At 40.4% G+C, this 20,687-nt stretch overlaps 1 protein-coding gene across 1 annotated transcript; it reads left to right on the forward strand.

The window, feature by feature from the left end:
• The first annotated feature begins 12,928 nt into the window (after positions 1-12,928).
• Positions 12,929-19,672, forward strand: LOC145441724 (obg-like ATPase 1). Its single transcript, XM_080319659.1, has 9 exons — positions 12,929-13,150; positions 13,482-13,592; positions 13,651-13,794; positions 15,956-16,096; positions 16,289-16,426; positions 17,736-17,870; positions 17,939-18,073; positions 18,806-18,949; positions 19,414-19,672. The coding sequence occupies exons 1-9, from the start codon at positions 13,013-13,015 to the stop codon at positions 19,513-19,515; spliced, it is 1,188 nt and encodes a 395-aa protein (XP_080175785.1). The 5' UTR covers positions 12,929-13,012; the 3' UTR covers positions 19,516-19,672.
• Positions 19,673-20,687: the final 1,015 nt, after the last annotated feature.

Genomic DNA, 20,687 nt, shown 5'->3' on the forward strand with positions numbered 1-20,687 from the left:
AATGCGTTTTATGTTGCCGTTATAGACGGTTGTCTAGGGTACTGGTGTGATTGTGTGTCTTGAGTACTCAAACAAGCAAATAGTTTTGGGTAGTGAGGAATGAAGACTCGGAATAAATCTGAAGTGGGTAATGACGACAAAAAGGTTGGTAACCACTGCTAGTGCCACCTTCCCCTAAATTTCACAAGTCTTGCGTAAACCATAAGGAAAGAAACAACACTCGAAAACAATACGCATATTGTTAACACCCGATAAAATGCATAAATTTATAATCTGGTTAAACCTCTCTGGCAAAATGGCGAAATGCATGTGCATGTGCAGTGCACTGCAGTGCATTGTGCATGTGCATTGTGCAATTTGTGCATTTGTGCCTATTGTGCAATCATTAAAGACCCGCAATCATTGGCTGAAGAGCCGCAGCCTGCCCACCCATAACATTCGTCCTAAATTGGTTAAATTGAGTCCAGGACTATCTGGAAATCGGTGACAAATTGGGTCTGATTTCATGTCTCGGACTCTTGAACCACACATAGCCAATCGGTCTGATCAGAGATTGAGCGATTTGCTTTTCTGACAAGAATTCCATACTATTTTGCGAAACAATAATGTCATTGTTTTACAGACTACGCCGACCTTTTGTTTGCCAGCCATACGTTTGCTCGACGTGGTCTTTGCGGCCACGATTTGGGAACGCTCCAACCCAGAAATGTGACGAACAAGTCGATCACATTTTGGCTGCCATTGTTTCAAGCCAACCGAGAAACAAATGTCTGCGTCGGCTCGCTGATCTATTTATAGACAGCCTTGCGGTTGAGAATGCATCAAGAAAACAAGGTACAGCGTAAGATATATATATTTGCGGTTCATTTATCGGTATCTATTGATTGAATGTAAATGTACGTAAAGTCATAAGCTGGATTATATCACTGTTAACAGGGAGTATTAAAATCCACAGAGATCGAATATTCCCGATGCTTTGTTGGATGTATTTAAGGCCATGCATGATGACGCTTTGAACTAGCATTTCTTGTGATAGCATTCAACACAATCATCACACTCCGGAAATGGACTCTGTAATTGCTTTTGGCAGTAACTAGCTCAAACAACGTCATTAGCAGACGAATTCCATAAAAACCTACCAGTCATCACAAGTCGCATAGTACTCAAACATGCATTGGATATCAGGTATAGGAGTCAGTCATAAAGTATGACCTGTCGAAGCATGACACAGCAATGATGATACCATGCTATCATATTAGCACAATATAGTCACTAAAATACCATCGTGGCTATTATTTCCATCTGCTCAAGATACAAACTTGTGATTCGGGGTGGTCACAGTGATCCGAGAACTCGAATCGGAATTGAGAAGTAATTGTACCGATTTTCGATACCTTTTTCTCAGCGTGGAAGGTCCGAAACCTCGATTGATTGAATGACAGCCTCCAAAACATGTATACTATAGTAAAAGGCTACTCACGTTACTAAAAACGACATACCTATAAAGTCGTGATAAACCATCAGCATTGCCACTAAGTGCAGTAATCAGATAGGTCTGGTCGAAAATTCCAAATCGACTTAATGTGATGCATAAAGTCTTATGGTCGTACAAAAGTAGGGTTACCATACGTTCTCTTTTAAAAGGATCTGCCCTCATTTTCAATATATTGAAAATGTGCTCGGGGGACGCCTCAATGTCCATTTTTTTCTAGAAAAGTATCAAAATGCGATAAAAAAAGTCGACTTCTACGCAGCGAACGCCAACGAAAAATACGGCCCGACAAGTATTTCGGGAGTATAGATGGAAGAGATGACATTTTTTAGTCGACACGACAGAACTATCATAAAAAGCGGGTAATTCGGGAGTCGAGTCAAAGTGTTGACCTTTTTCTAGTCAACTCGGTGTTATTGGTCAAAATTTTTTCGAAATCACCAGTTTTTTTCCGGTAATTCAGCTTTCAGAATTTCTGAAAAGTGGCCTCTTTTTCAGATCTCAAAATATGATAACCACATATCAAAGTCACACTGCCTTATCACTAGGACGGAAGATTTTGACCTAAAAAATCAAAATTTTGACATTTTTTTTACCTTAGAAAACTTAAATTTGACAAAATTTTGCCCTCATGTATGAGAATTACGTGTTTCGGCACACGTTAGAATTGTACTACTTGTCTTCATTTTTGGTTGGAAGTGTCTGTCCTTACGAAGTAGTTTGGCCTGAAATATCTTTTTATACTACTGACAAATTTTTTCATGAGAATGCTTCATTTTAATGAAATCTGGACCTATGAAGAATACCAGTTGTTACATCACGCATTATCTAAGAAATAATTGAAATTTGTTGTAGTACAACAACGAAAGATACTTTCCTACATTCTCGGGTAGAAAATGCCTGTCCTTACTAAGTAGCTTGCCAAGAATGTAGAAAGAACGTTCAACAGCAGAAGCTGTTGGCTGGCTGGCGACACTGGAGTTGTGCGTACAGTACACTGCTGGAGACACACCGTGTTGCTTCATTCTGACAATGTTGTCTGCATCACAATGTTTCATCATGCGCTTCTTGATATAAGAGCCGAGCCAATGCCCACGCAGTCTACAACGGTGGGCCTAGAAAGTAGGCTACAAGCTGTAAAATGTCAAATTATAAGTTCACCGACAGTGCAAACATCTGATACAAACGAAATGCTGGTTGCAAAAAAATTTTGGCTATGTATACAATTTTGAAAATGTTTTGACCTAACGCTACAATTTTGACAAAATTCTGACTTTATTTGACAAGTCAAAAAATTCGCCCCAATAATAATCTAACATCCACCGTGGCCTATGGTGACATAACGGCGTCATGGACATTTTTCAAGATCGCTATAATTCCTTACTTTCCGACGCTTTCATAGCGTTCGTCCTTGATTGGGTCATTCTCGGGGCTATAGTGTGAAGGCACCGTAAGGCAACGCAGGGGACTAGGAGCCTAGATAAACATACGTCAATCCGGAATGTGCTAGAGTCGAGCCGCCGTCGACGGTGGATTAATCAACTACGCCAACTCGGTTGCCTCAAGAACTGAGTCCTCCGCGATTCAGCATTGCTCGCTCTAATACGGAATTTATGTCGTATATTCCTGCGGAGTCCTGCCTGTTGACTCGTTTTCGATATAAAACATTAAATTCGGAGATGATGACCCGCGAGTGCTTACTAAACGCCATTTAGCTCCTTCCGTTCCGTTGTGAGCGGCATTGGCCCATTAAAACAGTGAATCCGGCGTATCTCCAATGCTGCATTATGAACGCCGCAGTTGCGACGAAGATAGCAAGTATGAAGGTGAAAACGTGACATGAATTCCATCCCCGAAACCCAGTCCATATCATATCAAAAATTATCCAGTATTTCGTTAGTTTACCGAGGTTTAACCTTAAAATCTGATATTCCAATTCGTCAATACAAGCAAATCCGTAATTTGTTACGCGGACACCAGTATTCCAGTCTGTAGGACATTTTATATCTCAATTTCGAGTGATAAACATGTTAGGTGTGTTGAGAGAACCCACAACAGCACTCGCACGATATGCATAGAAGCTGCTGCCATCATACATGAGTTAACATTCATAAGACAACTGCGAAAATATTCCCCCTGCCTTACTTCTGATATCGAATGAGTTCGTACAACTACCCTACGCTTGCAAACATAAAATCCCATTCTTCAACCCTTTACCTCTCAATTCTTGTGACTTGAACGGAAAATAAGTTTACCACTACACCTCGTCGCCATCTCATCCGTTTAAGCAGTGTCTTTTGAAAGCGTAGAAGTGAGCCGTGCTACAAGTCGGAAGCTACGGAATGAAAATGATGTAAATTGACCGGGTGTAAATGACCAATGACGATAGTAGTCGACAAACACCATGAATACCACAAACAACAACCATTATATCTGCCTTTACCACGCGGAGTAGTGCGGAAAATATGAAATTTGGTCCTGTGGTGAATTCAGTGGACTATATGCCACCGTTGAAGTATGACTAACATCCGATAAGCTTAGCTGCTTACACATTATTATTATTATTATTATTACTAAACCCCGATTGTAAATGTACGTTTACTCCAGGCATTGTGCCAACTCGCCCATATGAACAGACAGAAATCTCAAAGTGGCTTGCAGGCCGAGACATTTGCTCAACTGGAGAAATATCTCAATGATTAACCTCCTTCGCTGTGACAATTTGAATAGTGGCGTGGTCGTTTCTTATTATACAATATGCCTGCTTTGAATGCTAAGTCTGTAACCTATATATTTTATCACGGAAGTAACTTTAATAACTCCACGGAAAATGATTTGAACTGATTTGCTCGTAAACTATGTCTTGCGTAACTAAACGCTGTTTTAGCACACACCTGAAATATAATAGTATGCGGTTTCGTACCGGTGATATCGATCCTAATTTATTCCGTGAAACAGTGACCTGATCAGCTTGAGATTGATAGCCCCTATATATGCTCTGATGTCCCGAAAGTTTCAATGGCAGTTAATGGAAATTGACAATGAATAGTCGCAAGGTGCATTGAAAATCTTTGCGAACTGTGTCCTATTCCGGCCGGCATGACTCGTGCCAATTCTGCTAATCAGAAATATGGAGGGCTTTGATCTGTGATTTGTAAAAACAACAATTTTCCCGATAATCTCTTGTTATCACGAATTAGAAACTTGTAATTAGAGATCTATGAGTGGTCGTAAGTGCGTTGCAGATTACTGGAAGGTAATACCTATTAGCATTAAGCACACATTATTGTCTTTACCAGTTAGTTCATCAGTCACTAACGACTTCGTCTGAATCATGACGTTGTGATCTACGTTAGGACAAGACATGCAACGGAACCAGCAGATTTTTGTCAGTACCGGAGTGACCGTAGGCTTATAAACCGCCTTTATCACTGATGGAATGTGGGATGGCTACAATATTGACTCCATGCACTACTATGAAAGCGAATGTCTTCGTGACGAGGAAAATCAATATTTATTACAATGTCGGTGTTTTTAGATGTATTGATAGAATGGCAAGATTCCAGTGACTTAATTATTCACGTACGCGATATCCACATACTGCCTGATAATTCGTTGAATGCATCTGAATACAGTACAATTTTTGAAGGAAGCTATTCCCAATGCGGCGAAATACACCTCGCACACTTCTATGCATTTTGATGGAACATTTTAGACAACTTCTGTAATAGCTGTGGTAAACAATAAACATGCTCATTGCTCATTGCTCAATCGTACTGTTTGGTAAGTCATCAAAAGGTAGAAAAAAAATGGAATATAACTACAGTACCGAGCGGACTTTACTAATCGGAATCTCGTAATTACATGATTATGATATTACGTAACTCTTTCGTATACCAAAACAAGATAGAACGGATCACGACATTTAAACAATAAATAAATAATAATATAAGATGATTGCTTGCGACCATGCGTTGCAAGTGATATGCTAATAGTGTCCAAAACAAAACGAAAATGCAATTTAAAACATAGATGTTTAAAGCACGGCCCTTGTTGATAGGATGCGTTTATTGTATATGTTTATTTTAATCAGCACGATCACCTATATATATGTCAAAGTAGGGGGTTTGGGTGAGAGCTGGACTAGGGATAGGCTTGTGGTAAAGGGATAGGCTTATGGTAGGGTGTGGATTAGTATTGGGTTGGGTTCGGGGTTGGTTCTGAGGTTATAAATTTATCTGCTAGTTTGATATTCTCAGCTGCCTTAGTAATTCAAATATACAATTATATAATATACATACGTCCATCTTGGCCTGCAGGCTTTGTGACAACGTGAGATCAGCTAACGAAAATCTGCTCTACGACATCCGGTATTCTAATGAATATATTGTAATGGCGAGAAGCAGCGTTATCGTCACCATGTGCATATTCAACATCACCCAATGAATATGTTCATTCAATATTAATTGTTCTGATATTCAATTCCAAATTGGTTGCCGTATACTCGGTTCGAAAGCATGCGTCACGAACTAACTATATTTGTTGAACATTGCAATAGCTCAGCCTGTAAGGATGCATGAGGCATAACAGGCATTTTAGGTTATACAATGGCGTGACAAGATTCGTTCTAAATCTGGAATGGACTAAATTCAAATTGAAATCTATAGAACTCTTCGATACTCGTGTCCCAAGCATTGTAAATTGATATTGAAATATCTGATTCTGTCGATCTTATTCAGTTTCTTTCCAATATATATGTTATTTCGCGCAGATATATATATCGGGACCTACGATATCGCAGGGCCCGTATATATATTGTTACAGCATTTCCTGTCATATGCACAGCTTTGATCATTATATTGACCCTTCCTTGAGTGCGATATCATATATGTGATATGGAAAAATTGAAAAAAATACTGATGATTCCTCCTATTCTGCGGTTATATGAGACAATCAAATATAGCGATATATGACCAGTGACCACTCTCTTGGTTACGGCTAAGGAAGTCATTCAGACAGTTCATTTATAACGTGCTCTAGTGACGATGCATTTTTTCCTGGTGACAATTTACAGTTGTACGTCAGATATCGTTAGCACTAAACGCTTGCGCGTATAACGAGTGGAATGTTTCTGATTCCAATAAATATTGCCTCGCTAGTCGAATAATAACATCCTGCCAGCACGCATAAAATTAATTGGGGATGCCCAACCTTCACTATTGACGATAACATGCTTAATACTCTGTGGAATACGTGCAACAACGTGTGACAGGTGATAGCTGGAAAGTGTGAAGTTTCGGCCAACGTGAGTGTCTCATTTAAAATACTACTCCAAGTCGTTTCGACATCTTCCTATGTTTTCTCTCTTATCGCGATTTTGTGATGTTTTTGAATCGATGAAAATATCAATAAATGACTGACTGGCTTCGATGTCCGCGAATTGACAACTCACATTTGAAATGATCTAGTAGAAGGAAGGAAATATACCCAGTTACAACTCCACGCATGTTATCATTCCAATTCTTGCTATTACCATACTAAAAATAACATGGTCGCGAATGGGGAGATGGAGTGTTATATTGGACGTAGTGGATTCTCGTGCGGCGGTACAAATAACTACGGTATATATTAGGGATGGTGTGAACGTGAGGTTCACGTTCGTGTTCTGTGTGTGAACCTCGGAAATTTAGAGGTTCACGTTCACAAACGAACCTTGGTAGGTTCTGCACTGGGAACCTTTTTCATATATTACAATTTTCATGTCAATATAACATCTTTAGATGAAATTTATTGCATTTCAACTGCGGGCTATTCCATGCGTAGCACTAGCAGTATAAAATATCAACACTGAACGAGCATGCACCTTGACAATCCCCAAAAAATTACCTGCTTTGTTACAAAGGTTTGCTCGAAATATCCAGCTTTCTGTTAGTGAATATTTACTGACTCTCTGCTGTGAGCTTAACCCGCAATCGCACAAGAGCATGAGCGATATACGCTACATGTAAGGAGCCAGCGAATGATGCTTATTCAACCAATCAATGAAGTTGAGATCGTTATCTGATGTAAATAATCTAGCACGCGTACGGTGTTCATATAGAATTCATATGTTCATTGTATCACAAAAACCAAATCGATTGGGGTGTTGGCTACTGCTGTATATCTTAGTAATGGGGTAAACCCGTTTTACCATCTACTCTACATCAACGCAGCAACACTCAGACGCGGAATACATTGTCCGGTCTGGCCTAGACCGTTAAGGCGTAAGCTTATATTCCCCTGTAAGTCCTCGTCGAAATTGTTGGCAAAGCGACGGAGATTTTATGGGAATATTATAGCATTTGATTGTTCCAGTTGATACATTTGGCGACGTTTAGAAAGTCAATATGTACTTCAGCATTGTGGCATTATGTGACCCGAGTCGTCGCTTGGTAGCGTGTACATTAATATATATCACTTGACTGAAATGCAGGTTTAGAATTAGCAATATGACGTCACGTGACGTCACGAGGTTCACGTTCGCGTTCACACAGAACCTTTCAAAAATGTTCGCGTTCACACGAACCTGAACCTTTCAGAGGTTCACACCATCCCTAGATATATAGTTTGGATTCGTATAACTTGTTTGCAGCCATGCAGTAATTGAAGTAATTTACTATAACTGGATGACATGCATACCAATGCAAATTGCAAAGCATATACAACAGTCCTATGCCCTGTACATAGCACGAAAGTCAACTTTATCTTCAATTGGTCTTTTTTTATTCTTGTGTTACCAAATGCTCTTGTCCCTATTAGTGCGGAGCGGATCGACAAATTCTCTGGTCCGGCTCCGATCCAGTTTTTCAATTCTCTGGTCCGGCTCCGATCCGGCTCCGGCCGGAAATGAAAAAGTCCGGCCGGAAATCCGGCCCATCACGGTACGGTGGTTCCGTAAATATATAAATATGGCTCATTTATTTTCGCACTGACTTGGCGGTTACTTGCGTGTGGTTGGTTGGTTGGTAGTTATTTAGTTAAAAACTGATCCGGCTCCGATCCGATCCGGTCCGGCCAAAATTGACAAAATACGGCCGGATATCCAATCCGCCTCCGGTCCATGCTCTGCACTAGTCCCTATACCGATCGTCAAGCGAAAAATAGACTCGCCCTCTCTAAACCTGGCTTTTGATAGAAATTGTCAATTTATCTTGGAATGCCGAGTGGTGGCCTTCAAAGTGGATGTTCGTCGGATCTAAAAGCGCCAACAAGGTTCAGTAAATAATTGTGAGTAAATAAAGATTGAAATATCATGGTATGGTATATATATGGCTCTTTTATTTTGCTCAAGTGAGTGTGAGTATAACAGACTGCCCCACCTGGTGGAATATTTTAATAAGCGTCCAAGATGAATGGTGAACAGTATAGGCAAAGCGGTGGTGTATTCTCATTATTGGAGTTTAGGAGTTCCATGCGCAGGTAGTAGACCCGATAGTCTAATCCCGAATTTATACTTATACTTGATGCAAATATATTGATAACTAGAGGCGAAGTTCAAACTTTTTCCAACGCTCTGCGTACATTTAAATACCCTATGGGTCTATGGCTTCTACGAATATTTGAATTTTGTGTGGTTGGACAAAATTGATATTTCCGTACAAATACCTTTTTTTTTGTCGCGTTGCACTTGGACACTCGACAGTTATATCCAGGGATCTGTAAACTATCAGGATGCAGGGATCAGTCGACAAACTTTTAACATTGCCAATTTCTTCTGCGTGTTCAAATCGATTATGTTCAGACTTACTATAGCTTAGTTCACGTGTTACTCATGAGTGCCGACCTGTCTTAATTGCTCCGATTAGAGCAGTGGTTCCCAACGTGGGCGATATCGCCCCCCAGGAGGCGATTTGGCGGCCTAGGGGGGCGAAAATGACGAAGGGGGCGATAGGAGGGCGAAAATGCACAAAGGGGGCGAACATAGCGAAGGGGGCGATGACGCGTTAAAATGGCTATTTTGGAGTCAATTCAATTTTTTTTTTCAGTCAACCCGCCGATGACTACAGATTGTATACCGATTTTTCGGTTCACAAAATCTGGGGGGCGATGATCGGCCTTGAGCTTGAAAAGGGGGCGATGAGTCGAATAAGGTTGGGAACCACTGGACTAGAAGTAAATTCTTTCGATTGTCAGATACAATAATCTACTTAGAAACCCCCAATGCAAAATATGAAAATGCTTTATCCAAATAGAAGCCCCTTGAAAACATAGGCAGAATGAGATATCTACCTATGTATTTATTTATGCATTCATACGTATAAAATTATAATCATTTAAAAACAACACAAATGCGACAAAATGACAGTGAGCAATGCGTCATAATAATATTTAAAAGCGCCAGTTAGGCCTATACCCTGCACCTAGATCACTGAAATAATCTGAAATCTAAAGGTGATCACTGCAGGAACAAGATATTTCTATACTTTCTTTGAGACTCACGCATGTTTTTCTATAGGTAACCTATTACTATACCTATACAGAAATGGTTGGGTTTTATAGGTTATACCTAGGCCTACATCCAATATTCTTATAGCAGATTTTCAGTCTGACTACTTATTCTAGATATTATAGTCACTTGTATGGGTGCTATTTCCGCAACATCCACATTATATAAAATGTAGCATGTGCATTGTGCAACAATAGGGGAGACCGGGAACAAATGTAACACGGGGCAAATGTAATAATCGACCTCGCCGCTAGTAGGGTGATATTTTCATTGCGCGTGCGGTATAGTTATGTCTCCAATATACTTGCAGTTAGGTTGAGCTACGACGCGAAACCCCGGAATAATTTGAAAAAAACAAACTAAATGTTGGACACTCGAGTAAATATTTTATGGTTTGGAATAATTTGTTCGGAACCAGTATTATTGACCTAATTCATTCAAATCATGTAACGACTAGATGCATATAGTAACCCCCCAGAAGTTGCATCAATTACCCTACGGCGGGCCCAAGATCAGTGTTTATTTGGGGATAAGGGGACTGAAAAAATGTGGCTTCGGCCCTTGTAACAACCTAAAACACACAACCACATACTCCTGAACCGGATCGTGACTAGGGCTGGGCACAATGATTCGAGTACTCGAATCTGAATCGAGTATTAATTTTAATGATTCGAGTCGAGTAGTAAAAGACGATATTTTAGAGCACTGAAATTATGCGGTCCTCGCTACTGTAAGTTAATTTAATAACGAAAGTTAAAGTTATGATACTATTTTCCACTGAGGCGCAGCCTTGAAACCTTGATTGGCCGTGTCGCAGCATACGATTACGAGACATAGTACAAAGCTACAAACATTACTGGAAATAACATATCTCTGAAGTCATGATCATCCTACGACATTTTCAAGAAGTGCAATGAAATCGGTATGGTCGAAAATACACCAAAGTATCTTTAATGTGACGGATAACAGGAATTATGTTCTTTGTTGTGGTATAAAAGGTACATATTTGAACTTTTGTCGTAGTACATTCTGTTGAGACGTCATAATGAGCGATATACGAATACTCGACTCGACTCGAAGCGTAATACGTGATTCAGAATCGAATCACTCAGGTACTCGATTTTGCCCAGCCCGAATCGTGACCACCTCTAGTCGATAGACAAAGCTTTGCTGATGTGACGTCATATTGATCAACAATGTGATCATACCTCATTTTGAAATCCTCTAGTGGGCACGAAAGAGCGTCCAGAATTTGTGTTACAAAAATATTTTAATCTCTATTTAGACTTGTAAATAAGTGTCTTCACAATATGACCATAGGCTATGATATGACTATAATGAAAACTTCTGCAGAAATCACCATTCGTTTTTATCTTTTTATCGTGATAAAAGTGTCGTGGGCATTCCGGTGTAATGTTTGATCATAGCAATTTACAACGGTAGCTGCGTAGCTACGTTGCAAATTGCTATGGTTTGATTAAGATATAAATTTGGTGTAACTATAACGTATTGGTCGTTGATATCAACGGCATCGATTCGAAGCTTGAATTGAAAGTTGTATTTCGAAATCAGACTTGGACAACCATAGTTAAAAGTAGTTGTCTAATAAACTGGAGCCACTTACGCGGGCCGCCCAGGTTCAATTCCCGCTGTTGGAGGCTACTCTGGACTCCTCGACCCCCTTGTAACCACTGGTCCTACGGCGACCAAAAAAAGTCAGGAAAAAAGACCCGCTGAAAAATGAAAGGAAGACAAGAGCAAGAAAGAACAACTAAAAATGGGCCGACGAATAAATATTAACATCGGAAAGACTGACATCGTGCGCTAGGAACAGGTGGAAGCCAGATCGAGAGACCGCAACCGGTCGTTTCGAGACATCTGTTCATTACATATCGTATTGTGTCTTTTACATTGTACTGTGAGTGTCTTGAAAATAGAAACTGACGATTGATGATAGTGCGAAATGAGTGAGTATCCCAGTGCGAAAAATGAGCCAGGCTTGCTGAAGGGACATTTGTCGTTCTCATGGTCATGTATGATGAACTTTGATTTGATATGAACTGGACTTGATTTTTGAATGAATACTAGTCAGACCCAAAGATTACCAGACCACAATCTCGTCCAAGTTATAAACAAAATGCGTATCTATAATTCTAATTCCAATATAATATGGAAAAGCTGAAAATTTTCTCGTTGTCCAGCCAGCCTTCAGGATTACCGGACCACGACCTAACATCGACCTCCGCCACATGACACCTCATTTTGTCGCTCGCGTCTTATATTCTCTCCATTACTTCTCATTCAATGTGCATGCCTCTTCTTTACTTCGCGAAGGCCAGTGGGTCTCAACCTGCGGGGCGTGCCCCCCTTGGGAGGGCGTGAAAGCATCTGAAGGGGGGCGCGAGGAAGCGGTCAACTGAAAAAAATTTCGCGCGATTTACCACCAATTCACGCGTGTTTCTCTATATATAAACCGAATTTCATATTTTTGAATTCTCTCATCCACAGTCATAACCTTCCATGCCATCAAACAATCTGTTGGGGTTGCTATAGCGTCCCGGTTGGAATTTGTGATATGGCGATAAGGGGGGGGGGCGAAATTGCGAACAATGCCGATTTTCAGACTTTAAGGGATGTTTTGACGTGGTTCCATTTCCCTGACAAGATTTTAATTTGTATTCTCAGAATCAGTGCAACAGTAGCTCTCGATTAAGACCAGTTTCATTAAATTTCACCCCTCGGGTCGCAAGTTATAACACTACCAATTATGCTGCTTTTAGATTGCTCAGCAGTAAGTGTAACTGCTTGCCGGAGCGTCACGACGGGACCTGCGTATCTATCCGTAGGTTAGTAATCTATAGACTGACTGACTGACTGACTGAATATTATGATGTTTTGTGTGGACAGACGGCATAAATGATGCGTGACACGAATCAGTCATGCGTTTGCTTCAATTTATGCCATCGTCAGCGTCACCTGCTGCTCCTTATTGTGATTCGCGAGGCGCAATTATTTAGAAGTTATTGAAAGTTGAAATGCCGCCAAAGAAAAAGCAAGAAGAAGAGAAAAAGCCTCTGTTACTGGGTCGGCTTGGCACATCTCTGAAAATAGGCATTGTCGGTTTACCAAATGTGGGCAAATCGACGTTTTTCAATGTATTAACGAAGAGTCAGGTAACGTAATAAATAATTATTAGCCGACATGTCGGATATATAACATCGTTTTCGTTGTAAAATGTGAGATCCCTGGCCAGGCCATATTTTGAGGCTGCTGGTCCCTGAAAATGGTTCTTCAACTGTTGGAATTTTCCATTTCTGATGTCGACACCAATGTTATTTGGCATCATAGAGAATAATGCAGATTTCGAACGATTCGTAATTCTATTCCAGATATAGGGAATGTCAATTTCCCTTCACTAACCATTTCATTTCTAGCAATATACAGTTTCGATACTGTGTGGTTTTAACAAATTGCGTGACTTGAAAGAAATCTTGATGTTTCTAGGCGGCCGCTGAAAATTTCCCCTTCTGTACCATTGACCCGAACGAAAGCAGAGTGCCGGTGCCAGATGAAAGATGGGAATTTCTCTGTGAACATCACAAACCAGCAAGCAAAGTGCGGACTCGTCTTTGATATTTCATCGTTCACTACGCTAAATACCTTCTGTATATAGGTGCCTGCGTTCCTCTCTGTAGTGGATATTGCTGGCTTGGTGAAAGGAGCCAATGAAGGCCAAGGATTAGGAAATGCATTTTTATCTCACATCAGCGGATGCGATGCGATATTTCATATGACACGTGCGTTCGATGACGATGATGTAAGTCTATCTTGGTATTCTTTTAGCAAAAAACATTGAAAAAGAACTGTAGTCACTGAAACTCTGCAATGAACACTCGTGCTCTCCTGGCTTTGAAAACTATCATGGATTGTAGGTTGTAGCTAATTAGGTTTTGGCTCCAGAGTTGTAACCAAGTCACAAGTCAATTTGACTTTTACACTTTTGACTCGAGTCAAGTCGGGGAGCCACGGGCCGAGTCCAAGTCATAGTGTTTCAGTTCAGTATCGAGTTCAAGTCAGCTACAAATCGCTTTGTGAAACTCTTGGGTGATATTGAAGGCCTCTGATTCATAATCTACTCATTTTTTCACATTCCCAACAGGTTTATTCGAGCTGATAAAAGACAGTTTCTGGTCCGTTTTTGCAATTGTGGGTCCTAAAAATGAGACTTGAACAAGTCATATAGAATGTGCCGAGTTATGCGCAATGACTCGAGTCAATGCATAACAGACAGACATATAATTATTGATTAGTCGAACATAAAATTTGACTGGAGGTGACGATATGACCTATAAAGGCCTTATCACTCATCACTACGGCGATTTTTTTTTACCTAATAAAACGGAGATTCTGACCTAAAAAATCAAAATTTTGACATTTTTTTACCTTAAAAAACTTACTTTTGACCTAACGTAATTAGGTGTTTTCCCACATAATGTTAGAATTGTAGCCTACTACTTATCTTCATTTCTGATTGAAACTGTCTCTCATTGGGCAAACATTGGACAATCTGCAACATAGAAGAAAGTAATGAACACAAATATATAATAAAGACCTAAAAGACGGTAGCCATGGTAACATATGAAAACAATAAATAGATGTGCGATATATAAATTAAACGCCTACAAACTCTCAATTCATATTGTAATATGCAAAAAGGTAATCCAGGTATTGGCTTTAAAATTCATGTTGAGGCAGTTCTTTGAAATTGAGTCGATTCGAGTCCTGACACTCCTGTTTGGCTCTTAATTAATATCTCACTTGATTCTATTTCCCACTATTTCTCACCAGACAATGAGCTAGTACAGTGGTTCTCAACCTTTTTGTGTTCGCGGACCCCTTTTGAACCGTCACAGACCCGCGGACCCCCTCAAGTTTTCGTTCGAAATTAGCTCAATTATCGTGCAACCGTCATCTGTCTTGTGCAAATATTAATTGTAGGCTAGTGAGAAATAGCCACAAAATGACCTTTCTTGAAAATAACTCCATACTATATGTGAAAATTGGCTAGGCTTTTATTATTTCGAAAGGAATTTTCCTTGGAAATCCGTGTCTTTGATTTGATATGCATGAGTGCCAAAATCCATTTTCACCAAGATATATTGGTGGCGAATGTAATATTACCGCGTAAAGCCTCCGACGACAGCTTTTGTTGTGAGTTTTGAATGAACATATCATGTCCAGCCTAGTCATTTCTATCTAGCATCTTATTGGAGTTATTTAGTGATTATTTCACAGGAGAAAATGGATTTCGTGGCGAGGTTTCAATTCCTTCATTGGGGCAGATTAGGAAAAAAATTCAGGAATTTATATTTCAGACGACTGGTGACCAATTTCCTGAGACTGATAACTCCAAATCCAAAATGTCTTGCAAACATTTAGAAGTCACCCTGTTTGACCTTGCTATCTCCAACACTTCATTTTTCCACAAACCCCAACAAAAATCTCTAAACAGCAATATATTTGCATCAGCAGGCTATTGGCAATTTGACAATTAAAATGAATTTGCACATTCGGATATTTTATCCCAGACGACCATTTCGATGATGCGAGTCCTAAAGTCTGAGCAATTATGAAGCGAAACTGGCTCATGCTTTTCCTAATTAAAATAAATAAAAAGTAGGTTGTCGATCATTTTAAAAATTTAGAGGCTTCGCGGACCCCCTGAAAATGCTTCACGGACCCCCAGGGGTCCGCGGACCCCCGGTTGAGAACCACTGAGCTAGTGTGTTCACTTGGATTGCTAGCGATTTGGGGGCTTTGAAGTTATAGGAGTCTAATCCTTTCAAGTTATAACAAATCCCGTAACCCTTTCTGAAAGAGATAGTTTCATCCAAGCTTCACTTAGCTTTAAGAGCTATTATTATCGTAACATGCATATGAAGCGTTTGTCTTGGAGTCATTTTATGCTTTCCTTTTAGGTAACTCATGTGGAGGGTGACGTGAACCCTGTTCGCGATATGGAAATTATTCACGAAGAGTTGCGTTTGAAAGATCTGGAATACTTGAACAAGAGACTGGCGGAATTGGAAAAAGTTTTCGTAAGAGGTGGTGAGAAGAAGGTACTCCAGACTCTGCTTGATGTGCTGTGTAGGCTAGATTATGCAACTAGTATTCTTGGATTGTGTCATTGACAGCTATGACGACCCACATTACCCATCGTTATTTTTTGTGACCTGTGTAGTAGGCCTATCCATTGTTAAGTATCTAGGATTATTTTTTCGCGACTAACTTTTTATTGTTGTTACGTGCAGTACAAGGTGGAGTATGACACCTTTGTCAGAATCCAAAAGATGCTAGAAGATGAAAAGAAACCGGTTCGATTTGCGGAATGGAATGAAAAAGAAGTGGAAGTGTTGAACAAGCATTTATTCCTCACGTCAAAACCACAAGTGAGTCAGATGGTTCATTTATCTTAGTGAATGTTAAAAAACTTAATGTGACACACACATTTGTAAAGGAACTAAGATGAATGATGATGTCTGTAGATTTTGTATTGTCAGCGTCCCGCCGTTTGTGATGCTTTGTGCAGTGGTGATCAGTAACGAAGTATTTCTACTGTTTTGCGGTACTCGTGTAGGTTTTAGCTACTTGCACTGCTTGCTCGAGTAATTTCCACTGATATTTTTTAGGCTAGACTACTTACTTTGTAGACTTTGGATTTTGTTAAGTAGAAAGCAGTTCTGGAATATGTTTCCATCACGTTTCTGAGTGAAATTGTCAATGTACGGTAACTAAATATGTTTTTGAAAATTGCACAAATTTGTTGTGGCATTAGTAATTTGCCCTTGGTAATGATGCACCTTGCAATTTCGAAAATGGAAAGGAAAGGAAAGAACGTAGTTTATTTTTGTCCTTGATTAGGCACCTTCGATTGGCTACTGAAAGTCTACCCGAAAAATATGATTTTTTTAAAGTACTGAGTACTTTTGAAACCTTCATATTGTAGTTCTACTTGAAGAAATTATGACATATTTCTGAATTGACGACTGCTTTTAATTGAATATAAATTTACAGCATTAATTCTAGTTCTAGGTGAGTAGCCACGCTGACCACTTTTACCACATCTGGCTATACTGTACTTTACCTTCACAATAGATGAAAATGTCCAAATAATGCCCGTCCTATCATGCTGTGGTTTGATAAATGAAGGTAGGCCTCATCGAGAAACAAAAATTGTAGACTCTGAACCTGCCGAGGTATGGAAAACCTGTCTTGCAGCCCACATCAACTACCATGATGGGTTCGCGATAGGTAGATGCTGAACTGAGCGGCAGCTCATTTGAGTGACAAATAGAAGTTGCGTTCATTTGTGTGACAAATGTTTCTAGTTCTGTTAGGGTCGATTTCATTTGCGTGACACGACCAATGATGGTCATCTGAAAAGCAAATAGTTTGAGGTAGGTTGAGGCATGGCCTACTACTGTTTTTAGTTGGCCATGGTTGGGGTCAGTGATTAGATGGGGCAATGTGTCGCTTTCTGACACTTGGAAATATTAAAACTGGACTTTGAAATGTGTCAGTCAAAATCAAACAATTCTGTCACTGAAAATTATTTGTCCCTCGAACGATATGATTGTATGTATGTTATGTAGGGATATGTATAATCTTCAGACTTAGCCCTTGGCCATGATTTTTTGAGTGGCACCTCAAAAATTTGCAATGCATAACTATGAATTGATCGCTTGTTGTTCTCTTTAGATTTACCTGATCAACCTCAGCAAGAAGGATTATTTGCGGAAGAAAAACAAGTGGTTGCTGAAAATCCACGAGTGGGTGAAGGAACATGACTCGGGGAGTACGATGATTCCGTTTTCTGGAGCTCTCGAGACTGAGGTACGGCACTTGAGTCCGCACTGTTCGTGTCACTCGACCTGTGTAACGTATCATCGATTTGGCGACAGCTCTTGGATATGGGTGAGGAGAAGGCCGCTGAACACCTGAAGGAGTTGAACGCGACGCCTGCCTTGAACAAGATCGTAATCACTGGTTTCAAAGCCTTGGGTCTTCAGTACTTTTTTACGGCCGGTCCCGATGAGGTGAGATTGTGGGAACTTTAACGGAAAGATTTTACGAGACCACGTAAGGCGTCTAGTGATGTCATTATGGGATGTAAACACAGCAACGACCTATTTTTCCGCTTCGCTGAGGCTGGAAACTGGATTGATTCGTGGCAGCGACTAGGATTTCTGGCAGCTGTCGTCCGGAGCGCAGAATTTACTGAATCCGATCTTGATCGAAAGCTGCTGTCGCACCGATTCCGAAAATGTAAAATAAAATATGATCAATGTGCACTTTTGATACCCACAGCCACAGTCGCTGCAGCAAGACATTTCAGGTTCCAGCCTCAACGAAGCTGCAAAATTGGCCGACTAGTGAGTGGAAGTAATATTTTGATGCGGAGATGCAAAACACCCGGCGATAATGTCAGATGTCGAAAGATTGCAGAAAATATGATGATTTTGTCATTTGCCGAGTATTCTCGTTACGTTATTGTTGTTAATCAGCTCGTTTCCCCTATAATTCATGATTTACTCAATACTTTTTGCCTAAATTTCAAAACTAGTGTTATTTAGGTGTAAAATCCAGTGTTTTTTCACGAACCTTGAGTGGCAACACCTTGTCGTTGCCATTCTATGTTAACATTGGATGGTGTCATGTTTCAGTCCAACCCCGCTCTCGGGCCTCATTCCCTTACTGTTCTGCACTAACACGTACACCAGTACAGACGACGGCGCTTTATTTACGATATCGATACACGCTCACAACAGGTTAAAGCTTGGACTATCAAGCTGCATACGAAAGCCCCGCAAGCGGCCGGACGAATCCATAGCGACATGGAGAAAGGTTTCATCATGGCGGAAGTAATGAAGTTCGCCGATTTCAAGGAGCTTGGTTCGGAGAGCGCGTGCAAGGTGAGGCGATTTGTCCATGATCTAACCACTGATCAGTGTTGCGCTGCAAGAAATAGATTTGCGTGAAGGCTGAGACGTTTTGTGTCATTGAGAGTCCACACGTAGAAACGGTCATTGATCCCATTAAACAACGTAATGTTATGTTGGTGTTGAAGATTGCGGGTGTGTTGGGTTAGGCCACTCCCCCTGTGTTCACCGCCAACCGTAAAGAATAATTGAGATCACGTCATGGTCAATTTTTCGATATTGAAATGTGACCCGGTGATGTCATAATTGGTTATACGATTCTTGATGTAGATTGTTCTTTTTAATTGTCTACTAGTTTGTTGACGATTGCCCCTGACGGGTGTGATTCGAAAATATTCAGGTTTGTTTTGGTATGATTATATTATTCGATTGTGTATCAAATTCCTGTGCCTTCAAGGGTCTCTGGAACATTATTAAGCCGTGCGACATTGTTTCAGGCCGGTGGCAAATACAGGCAGCAAGGCAAACAGTACGTTGTGGACGACGGAGATATTTTATTCATTAAATTCAACACCCCGTCGCAAAACAAGAAGAAATGAGAACCGCCGACGTTGTACTCGTGTCGACTGCCGGATGCAGCCTGACGACGTAGTCGTGTTTAAACGGTTTCGAGTTTTTGGTTGGCAATGTTCTTGTGGAACGCCCCGGAAATATTGTGCATGCCTGCTGTTCGTGGAATAAATACGACGATTTTCATCAGGCTCGTGAATTGTTAAGTGAACGCGGTCGACGTAGCGTGCGCTACTATTTGTTGGCATGCGGATTCGGTTATATTTGACAATATCTTTAATTGCCATTCGGCTACTGTTATGCCAGTGGGTATTAGGCTAGTAGCGATAATACATGGACCCCCTCCCCGTGATTAGTAATCGATTACGACGATTATAGCATTTTTCAGTAATCGCAATCGATTACACGCGAAAAAATCGTAATCGACTATGTCACAGAGCTAAGCGATTTCTTTGTGAAAGAGCGATTACTTTTCATTTGTACGAGGACGTTGACCTGGGCTGAACAGCGAACATTCTTGAACAATGAAGAGTGCGATATTATGTCGGGTTATTGATGGCAGAAATCTCGGATTTTCAAATGCCGCTGACAATTATTATGCCACGGGTATTGGCCTTGCTCGTCATTGCGTAACGAATTATCCATGTGGTAGCGTGATTGTTAGGGCTGGGCACAGTGATTAGAGTACTCGAATCTGAATCGAGTAATTTTTTTAATGATTTGAGTCTAGTAACAAATAACAATTTTTTCGAGTTCTCAAATTATAAACTCCTCGCTACTGAAAGTTATTTTTTCAACGAGAGTTATGGTTTCGATACTATTTTCCACCGTGGAAGCCTTGAAACCTTTATTGACCGTATCGCAGCAGACGAAACATGATACAAAGCTATGACCGTTACTGAAAAAAAAAAAATTTCCGAAGTTCTGAACCTCCCACAACATTGTCCCAAAGTGCTATGAAATCGGTAAGATCGGAAAAATACCGAAGTATCTTTAATGTGATGGATAGCAGGCATTATATTTATAGTCGTGGACTCGCGGCACAAAAGGTACTTATTTGAACTTCGACACATTACATTTTGTTATGACGTCATAATGAGTGATGCTCGACTCGAAGCATTGATTCAGAATCGAGTCACTCAGGTACTCGATTTTGCCCAGCCCTAGCGATTGTAAGAACAACCGCGGGCCGAGTTCACTG

This window comes from Botryllus schlosseri, chromosome 6 (assembly GCF_051294905.1).
Source record: "Botryllus schlosseri isolate E-star chromosome 6, Bs_hap1, whole genome shotgun sequence".
Lineage (NCBI taxonomy): Eukaryota > Metazoa > Chordata > Ascidiacea > Stolidobranchia > Styelidae > Botryllus > Botryllus schlosseri.